General features: G+C 43.2%; 1 protein-coding gene across 2 annotated transcripts in view; it reads right to left on the reverse strand.

Annotated features, from left to right (window-relative positions):
* The window catches only part of LOC115794146 (collagen alpha-6(VI) chain-like), a 52,896-nt gene that overhangs the window by 3,016 nt on the left and 36,856 nt on the right, over nucleotides 1-13,024 (reverse strand). For both annotated transcript variants that reach the window (XM_030749467.1, XM_030749466.1), the window contains exons 31-39: nucleotides 12,715-12,750; nucleotides 12,592-12,628; nucleotides 12,396-12,407; nucleotides 11,546-12,039; nucleotides 10,459-10,555; nucleotides 9,518-10,171; nucleotides 9,354-9,441; nucleotides 4,612-4,757; nucleotides 345-392 (exon numbers count right to left, since the gene is read on the reverse strand). In XM_030749467.1, coding sequence (XP_030605327.1) covers nucleotides 345-392; nucleotides 4,612-4,757; nucleotides 9,354-9,441; nucleotides 9,518-10,171; nucleotides 10,459-10,555; nucleotides 11,546-12,039; nucleotides 12,396-12,407; nucleotides 12,592-12,628; nucleotides 12,715-12,750 — 1,612 coding nt within the window. The remainder of the gene's footprint in view (nucleotides 1-344; nucleotides 393-4,611; nucleotides 4,758-9,353; nucleotides 9,442-9,517; nucleotides 10,172-10,458; nucleotides 10,556-11,545; nucleotides 12,040-12,395; nucleotides 12,408-12,591; nucleotides 12,629-12,714; nucleotides 12,751-13,024) is intronic.

Genomic DNA, 13,024 nt, shown 5'->3' on the forward strand with positions numbered 1-13,024 from the left:
ATTTTTAAATAATGAAAAACCACTGAATGAGAAGGTGTGTCCAAACCTTTGACTGGTACTGTACTGATGCCCATGAAATGAGCTTGTAGCAATGGTGCTAGTTTTCATTGGGATGCAAGTGTAAGGTTTGGAGTGGCACCATAGTGTAGTGATTTCCACATTTGTCCAACAAGCAAAAGATCCCTGGTTTGATCCTGGGAGGAGACACAAATCTGATGTAACAGCGCTACCTACTGTGGCGCCCCCTTGTGAATAAAGCTGATAGTACTGTTCATAACAGAGTTCTTCCCATCATCGAAGCAAAGAAGAGAAATGACAGTGACTGAGAGCGGCTGGATCTTTACCTTTGGACTCAAAGCTGTCCGGCTGCTTCGTCAGCACAGCATTCAAATCTGCCAGAGAACAAACAGTCAGACAGAAGCTGAGAGTTAAAATCAGCAGAGTTTCTGCCAAAGCTGGTGAAGCAGGTTCATAAAAGCTGTTAATAAAACCACAGACTGAGTTACAGACACATGGAAGAAATTAACAGCGAGACAGAGAGGAATAAAACCTAAAAGGCCAGAGTGAGTGAGTGTGTGTGTGTGTGTGTGTGTGTGGTTTATAACAAGTCAGTTCATTTGAGCCATTCTAGGTTACAACAGTTTGTTTTTCACTAACTGGAAACAGATCCCACAGGAAGAGTCAGAGCACTTACTAAAACCTGAGGCTCTGTCTCTGCCAGCAATAATCAGCTATGTTCAAAATTGGTGTTTATTAGCAGACAAGAAACACTCAGACCACAAAACTCCTTATTGGGTTTTCAGTTTTGAGGTTTTCATTGTTTTGGTTAGAAGTTCTGTTTGTGGTTGTTCATGTTTCTGTTTTCGGGCTCTCCCACGTTTCCCCATATCTAGTCAGGCACGTGTGTCTTGGTTACTTCCTGTTTTATTTTGCTAGTCCTGGGGTCTATTCCAGGAAGCAGGTTTAACAAACCCTGAGTCTAAAAACAAACTCTGAGATCGGCAACTGAGTTTCCTGTTCCAGAACAGCTGATCAGAGTTGGTTCAATCAGCTCTGAGTATGATCACCCTGATTTAGCGCGTGCGTGAGTAAGGAAAGAAAGCCATCATCAGTGGAGCTCTGATTCACCATGGCAACGGGTAAATAAAGGGCGGAGCCTCCATTTTAATCCGATGGATGGAGGATCGCACGTGTCAGTGTGGAGCATCACGAGTCACTTTAATCAGCGTGACATCATCATCATAATAAAAGTTTTTATCAAATATATCATTTCTTTTATATCTGCTGTCATCATTCACACAACTTGAATCTCCATCAGATGAAGCTGAATCTAAATTTTACATTTAATTTATAAAATCTAATTATTCAGCCTGACGGACAAACTGCAGGAGACAGAAAGTGAAGATAAAACTGTGGAGAAACAGCTCAGACTGAGTTTACTGACCGACCTGTGTGTGAGAGACTGAGACAGCAGCAGACCCCGGAGCTGACCTCAGATCAGTTTATTTAATAAAAACTGTTTTTGCTGCAGTTCATGACAGTTCACTTTATGACAGTTCATGTTATGGTTGTTTAAATATTGTACAGTAAAAATAGAATCTATTGATGGAATAGCACCCTCACATTTATTCATTTATTTAACTGAGGATTTCATTATTTCTGCCGTTACTGGATAAAAATGAGATTTACAAAAAAACTGCTTTAATGTTTCCAGTTTAACCGTTTTAATCTGATCTCAGATCAGCTTCACTGATAGATGATGGCTCTCTGACAGCCACAGCAGAGATGTTTCACTGAGTTACTGTTAAAGGTCAGAGGTCAGTTATAGGTTCATATTTACCTGAAAACTTTCAGAGCATCCAAGTCTGTGATGAATGTAAAGTTTTACCAGTAAAGGCAAACATGTTATGATAAATGTCTCAGCTTTATAGGTTTGAAATATTTCAGTACAGTTTGGGAGGATGAGGCATTTTAACTAAAGAGTGCAGATCGTGTCGGGAAAATGAATCCATTATGAACAGATCCAGACTGGATGAGATGGAAAATGACTGGAGCCTGGACTGGATCTGGACCTTATCGGATCTGAATCCGTGATCCTGATCCGTTTGGATCCTCCTGCTGTGCAGGTGGACTCGGACACAGTTTGCTCCGTTATAGAGTCTATGATCACTGGTTTTGGTGATTTTCAGTGGAAAATATGTCGAGATTCATACTCTGAATTTCAGACATCATAAATTTCAAAATGTTGACATTTAAGTCACTTTAAATCCATTTAGTTCAGTTTTCAAGTCTTCAAATCATTTCAGCCTCATCTTCACTCAAACATTCACATCATCTTCTGATCCGGACATTTTTCCATCCACAGTGTGTTCTGTGTCTGCAGCTTCATCCAGATCAGTGTGATGTAACAGTGATGCTACAGTAACTACAGTAAATGTTTCAGAGGAACTGACTGACAGTCTGACAGCTGCAGCTGCCTCATTATAAATCCGTGACCTCACCGCTGTCTCCGTCCTTACAGCCTGTTGACGAGTGAACGACTGTAAAAGCTTCATGTTACAAAAATAACAAACTAACGTCTAACTGGGATTTCAGTGATTGTAGAAACATAAACGATGAATTCGCTCCTCTGACGCTCTGACAGCCACTTTATGAAGGAGGAAATGAATGGGAGTGTCAGACAGGTGGTTCAGGTGCAACAGGAGGGGCGGAGTCAGAGAGACACTCAGAGCTTGTTGGATAAAACCTGCCAGGTTAGGGTCACAGAGTCTGTTACCATGGTAACTGACTCAGAGTTGGAGTTAGCTCTTTCTGGAACTGAAAACCTGAGTTTCCTCATTTTAGGGTTAACAAACTCAGGGTTATTAGCAAAACCTGCTTCCTGGATTAGGCCCCTGGTCTTTGTGTATTGTGTTTAGTTGTTATTCCTGCCCAGCTGTTTCCACTTCCTTTGTCATCCCTTTGTGTGTTTATTGCCTGCGTTTCCCTTTGTTCCTCGTGCCGCCCTTGCCATCATTTGTTCCTCCTGCTGTGTGCCCCTCATGCTCAAGTTAAGTTTCAGGTGAGTTAGTACCCTATGCTGATGGGACCTGCTGTGTTATGTCCTTTGTTTGATCTAAGAAAGCTGCAAGCTAAGTTTAGTTCTTGCCTCCTGAGTCCTGCACTGGGGTCCTCTGCCTGCCTGCCTGCCACAGCAGTTTCATGACATTATGATGTAATGTTGAACAGCAGTTTATTTCTAACTAACCAGGCAGCTTATTCCCTTTCTCCTGACATTTTCTTTAAAGATAAAACACATTTTGGGCTCAACTGGAAAGTAAGATATGAAATATAAATATGAGGACAGAGGTCAAATGTGACATGATATTTTAAATCTTTCTATATGTTGACAACACACACCACACTTGTAAGAATCACAGTTTCCACGTTATGAGGCTTTTTGTCAGTTTTGGACCAATAAATGATGAAGCTGACCTTGGAGACCTCGGTGGTGGATGGTACTCAAATTTTATTCAATTGTTAACATGACCTCTGACCTCTGTACTCCTACACAATTTTATCAAGATTCATTCAAAACTCTTCCAGCTATCGTGTTTCCAGACGGAATGACATGCAAACGCTAACAAAAACATGACCTCCTCGGTGGAGGTGAGTATTGGAAAAATGGTGGAAAATCAGTTCAGATCCTTTTTACACAAATTACAGATTTCTGACCTTTTAAAATCCAGGTTTCAAAAGCTGCACCCCAGTAAACCCAGTAGACCCTCTTTTTTAAGCTCTGCAATGATCTTCTAATGGCTTCTCATGCAGGGGATTGTTGTGCACTCATTGCTTCAAGTAATAGAAGTGCAGCCTTTAATGCCACTGAACATGGTCTCCATCACCATCTTCCTCCCCTCATCCAGCAGAAGCTGCCCCTCCCTGAGCCTGACTGTTTGTCCTGTTAAAATGGAGTTTTTCCTTCCTACTGTTGTCAAGTGTTTGCTCATAGGGGGTCATTTGATTGTTGGGTTTTCTCTGTATTATTGTATGGTTTTACCTTACAATATAAACACAAAATGTTACAGACAGATTATCGGCACGGTCTAACACGCAAGCTCTCAGGATCTGATTCATAGTTCACACTGGGTGATTTCAGAATGGGCTTCAAAATCCTCACACTCACACACAGAGCACTAAATTGAGCAGCTCCAGATTGTTACAGACCTCTGAACTGTATCTGTGCTGTTGGAGCCTTTTGGAGCATTTTTCATGTAATTTTCTTATAATATGGAAAATAATACGGCTTTCAGAGGCATCTGAGGATGTCTTAAGGTCATGGTAAAAACCACCTGAGTTTGCCAAAGAATAATGCTCCAAAACCTAATCTGAAGAGTGTAAAAATTTTTTACCTAAATATTAATATTTTTTCACCCGGACAGTTTTTGCTTTTTTTTTGTTTTTTTTGCAGTGATCTGGAAATGAGTCTACAGTCATGGCACAACCCATGAAGCTCATCACTGAGGGCAGCTCAGATAAACAACATACTGTGTGTGTGTGTGTGTGTGTGTGTGTGTGTGTGTGTGTGTGTGTGTGTGTGTGTGTGTGTGTGTGTGTGTGTGTGTGTGCTACCTGTGAGGTCAGCCCCAGCGGGTGAACTCTCTCCTGTGTTGAGAGTCTCGAGGATGCTCCAGTTTCCAGTCGTGACTCCAGTCTGCTCCTGAAACCGGCTCACCTCCTGATCGGAAAACTCCAGCTCCTGATCAGCGGAGCCCTGACTGGACACAGAGGAACCGGCACTCACTGAGTCATCACAGCAGTTTTCTCCTCAGTTTAAAGGGACGGACTCTTTGTCACATTAGGTAAATACAGAGCTTTAAACTTTTGTCCTTCTGTGACTGAGAAACAGAGGTGGGAAGTAACGAGGTACAAATACTTTGTTATTGTACTTAAGTAGATTTTTCAGGTATCTGTACTTTGCTTGAGTATTTATTTTTCTCACTACTTTTTACTTTTACTCCCCATATTTTTTTCACAAATATCTGTACTCTCTACTCCTTACATTTTTAAAAGAGACTTGTTACTTTAGATTTAACATCTGAGGGAAGTTTTTTATTTGCCGTCAAACATCAAACCGATCTGAGCCTAAATGGAGGAACAATAACACATAAGAGACAACTGTACTCATCTATCCTCCATCCCCGGGGCTTGTCTCATACAAACAGATGAAAGAGGATTTAATTTATGTATTAGTACTATAATCAGGGGTTAGAGTGGGATGGACCGAATGCAGATGTCTGTAAGTTGTGTCCATGGTACTTCAGTATTTAGCTAGTGTAACACTACTGAAGAGGAGTGAGTATGAAGGGAGTAACAGTTATTAAATAGCAGGTCATTCCAAATGCACCATTTCCATCAGCCCAACAAATATCAGCAAACACACAAACAGCTGCTGTTTCCCAGGATGAGAGAAGTTCACTCAGAGATGGAGAAAGATGGAGGAAAGAGGACAGGAGAGGAAGAGGAGAGGTTAGATTTAAAGGGAAGGACTGCTCAGTGACACCTGATACACATGAAATGTCCTCATTTTCAAATCAGATATTGGATCTATATATGATGCGAAGTTATGCACTTTCATACTGCGAGACATGCATCAAAACAACCTGAGGTAACTTTGTGTTATTCAAATACTGCAGTTTAGTGCACTATAAGCAGGTTAGCTTGCTGTACTGTTTATTTTTTTTTTACAGTAAAGCTTCGTGTTGGACTGGTGCAGAGCAGCTGTGGTGTTACATCAAGTGTAGCAGAGATGAGTTTGAATTTAAGCTGTACTGCATACTGTCAGTGTAGGGGAGGGAGGTCAGCTCAGATGGCTCATGAAACACTGGGTTACATCGTGTTTTATTCAGTTCATCCACACAGAGCAATAAACAGAGCAGCAGCAGGTCAGCTGATCACAAACATATTCTACTGGAGCTCTCAGTAGAAAGTTGTGATTCTCCTCCCCATGCTGAGCCGCTGCAGTCGGGCTTATCTCTGCCTGCTGAATCCCACCGTAACCCCCGACTGTACTCATTTTACTGTTTAGGTGATGAGGCAGAGTCACCCTCACCCTCGAGTTATTTTTAAAATTCTCTTTCACAGCCTGTGTCCTACATATCAGATTCAAGCTGAGTTCCTTCATTAGAATTAGAATTTAGATTTGGATAACATTTAAATTCCCATCCATTCGCTTCCGCACATCCTTTTAAGGGTCGCGGGGGGGCTGGAGCCTATCCCAGCTGTCATAGGGCGAGAGGCAGGGTACACCCTGAACAGGTCGCCAGCCTGTTGCAGGGCCAACACAGAGGGACAGACGACCTTTCACACTCACATTCATGCGCTCATTCACACCTATGGGCAATTTAGATTAGCCAATTAACCTAACCCCAGTAAGTGCATGTCTTTGGAATGTGGGAGGAAACCAGAGTACCTGGAGGAAACCCACGCAAGCACGGGGAGAACATGCAAACTCCACACAGAGAGAGGGAGAGGCCTGGGCCAAGGTGGAATCGAACCCAGGCCTTCCAGATGGTATTCTAACTGTGAGGCAGCAGTGCTAACCACTACGCCACCGTGCTGCCGCATTTAAATTCCCATGTAATAATATCATTTTATTATTATTACATTATTATAGCAGAAGGTTCAGAAATGAAATGTACTCAAAGTAAGAAAAGTAAAAGTACTTTCTTACTTTGAGTAAATTTCAGAGCCTGAGTAAAGAAGTTAAATCAGTACTTCAACTTTTACCATTGTATTTTTTAACACACATACCTGTACTTCTACTTAAGTAAACTTTGTCTGTACTTTTGCCACCTCTGCTGAGAACTATGGCATAATTTGCAGGACAAAGGTAAAACTTCTTTAAAAAAAAAGGCATTCCAGAAAATGATAAATTCATTTCCCATCATGCATTTCCCCACATTTCTGAGGAAAACAGCCTGTTGGGAACTGGGCCAACTGCTGCTTTACCTTGTGTTTTGTTTCTTGTTAAAAGCTCCCTTTTTCAGATTGGTCAGGTTCCAGGAGCCTTATCTGTGCCGTCCTTGCTTGTGGTGACTGACTGCACAGCTGCAGATATCAGTTTTGGCAGATTTGCTTGACTAATGCTTATAAAGGCTGTCGCGGAAACCACACTGGCCCCTGAAATTCGCAACATTTAATCAAATAAAGAAAAATAGAGAAAATAGTTTGCTGATACAGGAGGAACATGGAGAGATTTCTGAAGAAGAGTGATGGGCGCAGACCACAGACTGAAGTCGCGATGGGAGGGACCGGCCTCAGTGTGTTTCTGAAAACAAAGCCCCCTTTCAGCACATGTTCCTGGTCATGTGAGTCCATGCAGTTTGCAACCAGTGTTATGCTACATCAAACCTCTCTTATTTTATCTAAAGAAACTCAGATTAGAGGGAATTACGGTTTTCAGTCTGGACTGAACATTTACTCCTCACAGCATCACACCGCAGTTTCAGTTCGAAGCACGGGTCAGTTTATTTGTAACCACCTTAAAACAGACTGAACAGATTAACTGGTTAAATGTTTAAATTCCTTTCTTTGAACTAAAAACATCGACACAATGTGAAGAAAAAGCTGTTGCAGCTCTACGTCCAAACATCTGTCTGTTGTGCTGGAGATATATCAACTGAATGTAAAGCAGATAACCTTTATTTAAAGGTTTATGAATATTAATTCACAGCTGCTCTAAAACCTCACAGATGAACTCTGTCCATGAAGTGTTTAAAGATTGGAGAGTGCCATCTTGTGCCAGCACAGACACTGACATTGGTCAGTGGGCTGACAGACTTACATTAGCTGACGTCAGCTAACTAGTGACAGAACTGATACCTCAGTGACAACAAATGAACAAAAACCAAAAAGCAGCCTGAGGGGTCACTCTGTGCTGCCCCTGGCTGCAGCAGTGAGTTTATGTTAAACCAAGGATATACGGTCCACTTTGTTGGCTAGCTGCACTAAAACAGGGGAATCCACCTTTTAGCCCTAATTTCTGGGTTTGCAGAGCACTTTATGAATGAGAACTGTGTGGAGGAGAGCCTGTTGGAGGCAAGTGACCTGGTGGATCACCAGACCGACAAACTGGAGTCGGGTCCATAAACAGACCGAGTGGTGCAATCAGCTGGCAGAGCAGATGTCCACAGGATGTCATCAGATTTTCTACACATCCAACCATTTCATAACAGAACATGCATCAGACCACAAACATGACTTAGTTTCTTAAAGCCAGATCAGGGACTCTGACATCATCAGCCTGTCTGCAGGAAAAACAATCTCCCTTCCCCTCTCACGCTTCACTCACATTTGGACTTTGGTTTTTCTTAGTCTCGTATGAAGGAGCCAACTCATTGAGACATGAGGGATGTGACATAAGAATATCTAAACCAAAATATGGAAATAAGGTCTCCAAAAAGTGCAGCATCTCTCCCCCAGAGGCTCCGTTTTTGATTCTCCATCGCACGCGTCAGTCTGTTCTCTCTGGGGACGCGCTGATGGATGTCAGGGTTCCTGATCGGGTTTCAGTGAGAATGTTTGTGGTGTGATGCACATGCAGTAACCTGTTATGTTGTAAACTGCTTGGATGTGCTTGGGAATATATGGTTGATGCATCTTCATCTGCTCTGCCAGCTGATTGCACCACTCGGTACACCAACCTAACGAGGAAAAAAATCAGAGTTTCAAAAAGATTTTCACTGTGAAAACTTTCATTTACATATGAGCTCATATGACCTTTAATCACTTACAGCATCTCAGTGACCAGACGTCAGTGCAGAGACGGGTCATTGCTACAGATATATGGGCAGCACAGTTTCCAAAAGCACAGAGACTACACACACATAATGACACAAGGTCTCCGATTTTCTTAATGAGTCTCGGAAAACATTCAAGCTACATTTTCTTATATGATTTATGGCAAGGACTTGCACTAAACAGCTCCGCTGTATTTATATTCAAAGACTGAAAAACTGTCATCTGGACAATTACAAGAAACACAGCCGACACAAATCATTAAAATGAATTCTTCCAGGATTTGTGCTCTTATCTGAAGCAAGAAAATTCCTACAGGATCTTCCCACTAAGAACAGCTTAATGAGAGGAGGACGGCGTATCTACACTCCACATATCTGGCATGAAGTTGTGGTTGGTGAATCACTGACCTCACCTTGAACCTGACAGATTTCCTGCAATCATCCAGTTTTACAGCTAAGTTTGCAGACGAGCTTCTGCTAAGCTCAGCTCAGCTGGTCTTAGAAGAGCCAAAGCTGGGTTAGTTTGTTGAAGCTGTTCCCTCTCAGTGTGAACGTGTAGGCGGTGTGAGTTACCCGTTTATGGAGTAGAATTCTTCATCTGGCTCTGACAGCTGGCTGCAGGTCGCTCTAAACGAGGGTGGAGGATAAGTGTTCACTCCCTCTGAAACAAAGCCGAGAACACCACATCAGCGTGTGTGTCTGATACAAACAGCAAGAAGATCTGAGTCTGCTCTTACTGTTGAGGGCGGAGAGGAAGACTCTGATGAAGCGCTGGGCATAGCCCTGCTCGTCAGCCTTCAGCGTGCTGAATTGGATCAGGTGCTGCTGTATTGGCACGCTGGCCATCTCCTCCACCTGTGTCCGGTTGCAACGATCACTGACCGCCACCACAAACAGTGCCACCCCCTCACACTTGGCCTTCTGGGAGATGTAGTGCAGCCTGGCCCGGTCCCTGTAGGCCGTCTTGGTGCCCACCACAGCCAGAAGAGCCCTCCTCTTACGCGGCTGGCTGGCCTTCAGCAGCACCTCCCTCAGGGTGTAGTCCAGTATCTGTCCCAGAGCTGAAGAGCCACCCTGCTGCTGCATCTTCTGCATTATGTGTCTCTTCATCAGGTCGATGTTCTGATAGGTCTGCAGGCCAAACTCTTCCTTGGTGATCTGGGTCTTGCTCTGTTGGACTAGACCTACTCGGGCCTGGTTGTCCACTCTGCGAGGCTGAGGACTCACAGCCAGCTGCTCCACCACTGAGCTCAGCAGCTGCTGGGCACCAGCGTACTCGTCGGCCTGCATCTCCCTGGAGCTGTCCAGCACCATGACCAGGTCCACATCCACCTGCTGAGGCCTGGGGGGGTCCTGGATGAAGCTGCATTCCTCTGAACGCTTGCAGGGGTCTGAAGAAACCACAGCAGCCACTGAGAAACATTTTCATTGACCAAACCTGCAGGTCTGATTGAACTCTTTACATCACAAATAACAATGAAAACATGCTGGCTGACGGATGGCCACAGTTAGCACCATCCAAACACCATAATGCATAAACAGAAGACATAACAGTGGCTTATATTACATTTGTCCAGACATGCTGCAAGCAAGAAAGAAAGAAAGAAAGAAATGTGATCTTAACTTTTACCGGGTTCTTTGTTGCTTTTAATAATTAAGCATGAGTATCAGCAGTTACCGTAACAGATTGCACAGTTCTTGACTGTCCTCAGGTCAGCAGCCATCTCCTGTGCCCTCCTCAGCACTGTGAAGATGGAGTTTCTTGTGTCGTCAACCTGAGAGGAAACAGCAGCTAACCTGTGATCTACTGCTCAATGTATTCATGCCAAACACAATTTCTTTGGCAGCTGAGAACAGCGCTGGTCAGATTACAAAAACGTGCAATAAATATGACATCATAACTGACGTTTCCCTCGTCCTCAGGTTTTAAAGTCCATCTTTCTTGTAAACATTTTTTAAGATAATGTAGGCATGAGATCATTTTCCCAGCATGGCAGCTGTTTCTTGATGTTGTGCACATATTTCTGGAAACAGACTGTAAATGTAATTGAAAGTGAACAGAGAGACTAAGAGCAGGTAAAGCTGGAATGGTTTCATATGTTTGAAGGCCAAATGCTCTCTGGTCATGTCAAAACACCAAGATGGTGATTGCTAAAATGTTCATCTTGAGGATTTTATGAAACCAGGAGGTTTGCTCATTTATTCTTTGTTGTTTAAACTTTATTAATCATGAAGGAAATTCATCTGTGGTGGTCGGCTGCTCTCAAACACACACAAAACAAAACATTCACTCTTTAAAATGTAGAAAATAAATCAAATAAGTACATTTATATTAATTAAGAATATACTCATTACTGTCTCTCCCATCCTTAAGGTCCATCGGAGCCATATGCTTCTGCTGCATTTTTCTATTCCCTCTTCCAGTTAACTTCCCACACACTCCTCTGACCCCTCCCTCCCCAGTTCCCTCCAGTCTAATTGCCTGGGGGACAAAAGACCTTCTCAGTCTATATGTGCTGACTGTACTTCTTCCCTGTGTGAAGGCAGAGTGCACAGGGTGGGAGGCAATGACTTAAATCTGAACAGTGTTCTCCTAAGTTCAGGGAGTGTTCAGAGGGGGGATTTTTGTGGATTAGGGGAAAGAGTCCAAGTCCAGATGTGTCTTTCCAGCCAACAGTTTCACTGCTTCTTTCACTTTGTTAATCTCAGATGAAAAACTTCAGCTTAAATGATTTTCAGTTTATCGTCTGTTAAATCAAACTTACCTCTATTGCACGACCAATCTCGGGAGCGTTCTTCAGGGAGATGACTGCTGGGACAATGTTAAGAGCCCGGTACTCCATAATGGCAGCAAGTATGTCACTGTTGTCACTGGACGGCCCATTGGTGAAAAAGACGGCCACCTTCCTCACCATGAACCCTGCTCGGACTCGTTTGAAGATGTTCTGACCCACAAAGCGCATGGTGGCACCCAGCTGGCGTTTGTTGGATGTCCTCTCCAGGGCGATGCCCCTCACAGCTTCCAGTAGCTGAGTCTTGTGATGATGCTCCTGGAAGCGGATCAGGTACTTGGTGTAGGTGTTGTATGCCACCACAGCGATGCGAGCACCACGCGGACAGTTGCTCTCAGCGATGCTGATGTCCTCCAGCAGGTAGAGGAGGGCGGAGCGCTGCCTCTCGAAGGCCGCCGGGGTCACATCAACAGACATGTCCAGGCCGAACACCAGCTCAGTGGGGTAGGCCGGACACTCTGACTGACCTGGAGGAGGTAACATCAGGAAAAGCTGAAGTGAAACGACTGAGGTGTGTTCAGACAAAATGTTCAGGCCAATTAAAAGATTCACACAGAACTGATTTGTCTTCTTTTTCTGTGAAATAATTGTCAAACTCCACAGCCAGGACAATCCTAGTATTGGTGTTAACCAATTAAAATACTTCTGTTAGCTGGACTTTCAGTAAAATAATACAAGCAGCACAAAAAGGCTCGGAGCCCTCTGTCCAAACAAGGTTTAAGATGAAATCTTAATCTTGAGCTGATGATCTCACTGTCAGGAGGACATCTTTGCTCTGTACTCACCCTGTTTGTTTTGGCTCATAAAATGGAGACATACATACCATGTGAACAAACTGTGAAGGAGAAAATATTCACTTATCAGTGCGCTCATAGTCTGCAGTTTGTTTTCAGATGGATTTTCAGACAAACATAAAAGTTTATTTTAGTCTCCATGCTTTATAAAACAAAAGTCTGACCATTACATGGTCATTAACTCTATCTCAGGTTTATAAACAGATTTGAATCATCAGTATTTACCACAGTTGTCTCTGATGTAGTTGATCAGCTGGCACTCCTGAGACAACAGAAAAATGTTCTACATGAATATATTTCATCTTTCTGTTGATGTTGGCAGGTGTGGTAAATTTCAGGTGAATTTACCGTCATAGAGCTGCCTCCAGGATGACCTTTTGGACCCTAGAGGGGGAAATGTAGACATATTAATAATGGACAACTAATGAAATTATATTTCCAGTCACAATTATAGCTTCCAGTAATGATGAAGACTGCTTCTTTAACAGCAGTGAACCGTTTCCCCTTCCTGCTCAAATGGACGCCCCTGCCTCTGCATTAGCCAGTGTCATTGGCTCCAGGTTTGACCCCAGCAGGGTTATACTGCGCTGTCAGAGCCATCTATTTTTGTGGAAATTTAATTGACTGAAGTGGTCTTAAGTAAAGTGCTGACACCATT

Source organism: Archocentrus centrarchus, chromosome 16 (genome assembly GCF_007364275.1).
Source record: "Archocentrus centrarchus isolate MPI-CPG fArcCen1 chromosome 16, fArcCen1, whole genome shotgun sequence".
NCBI classification, from domain to species: Eukaryota; Metazoa; Chordata; class Actinopteri; order Cichliformes; family Cichlidae; genus Archocentrus; species Archocentrus centrarchus.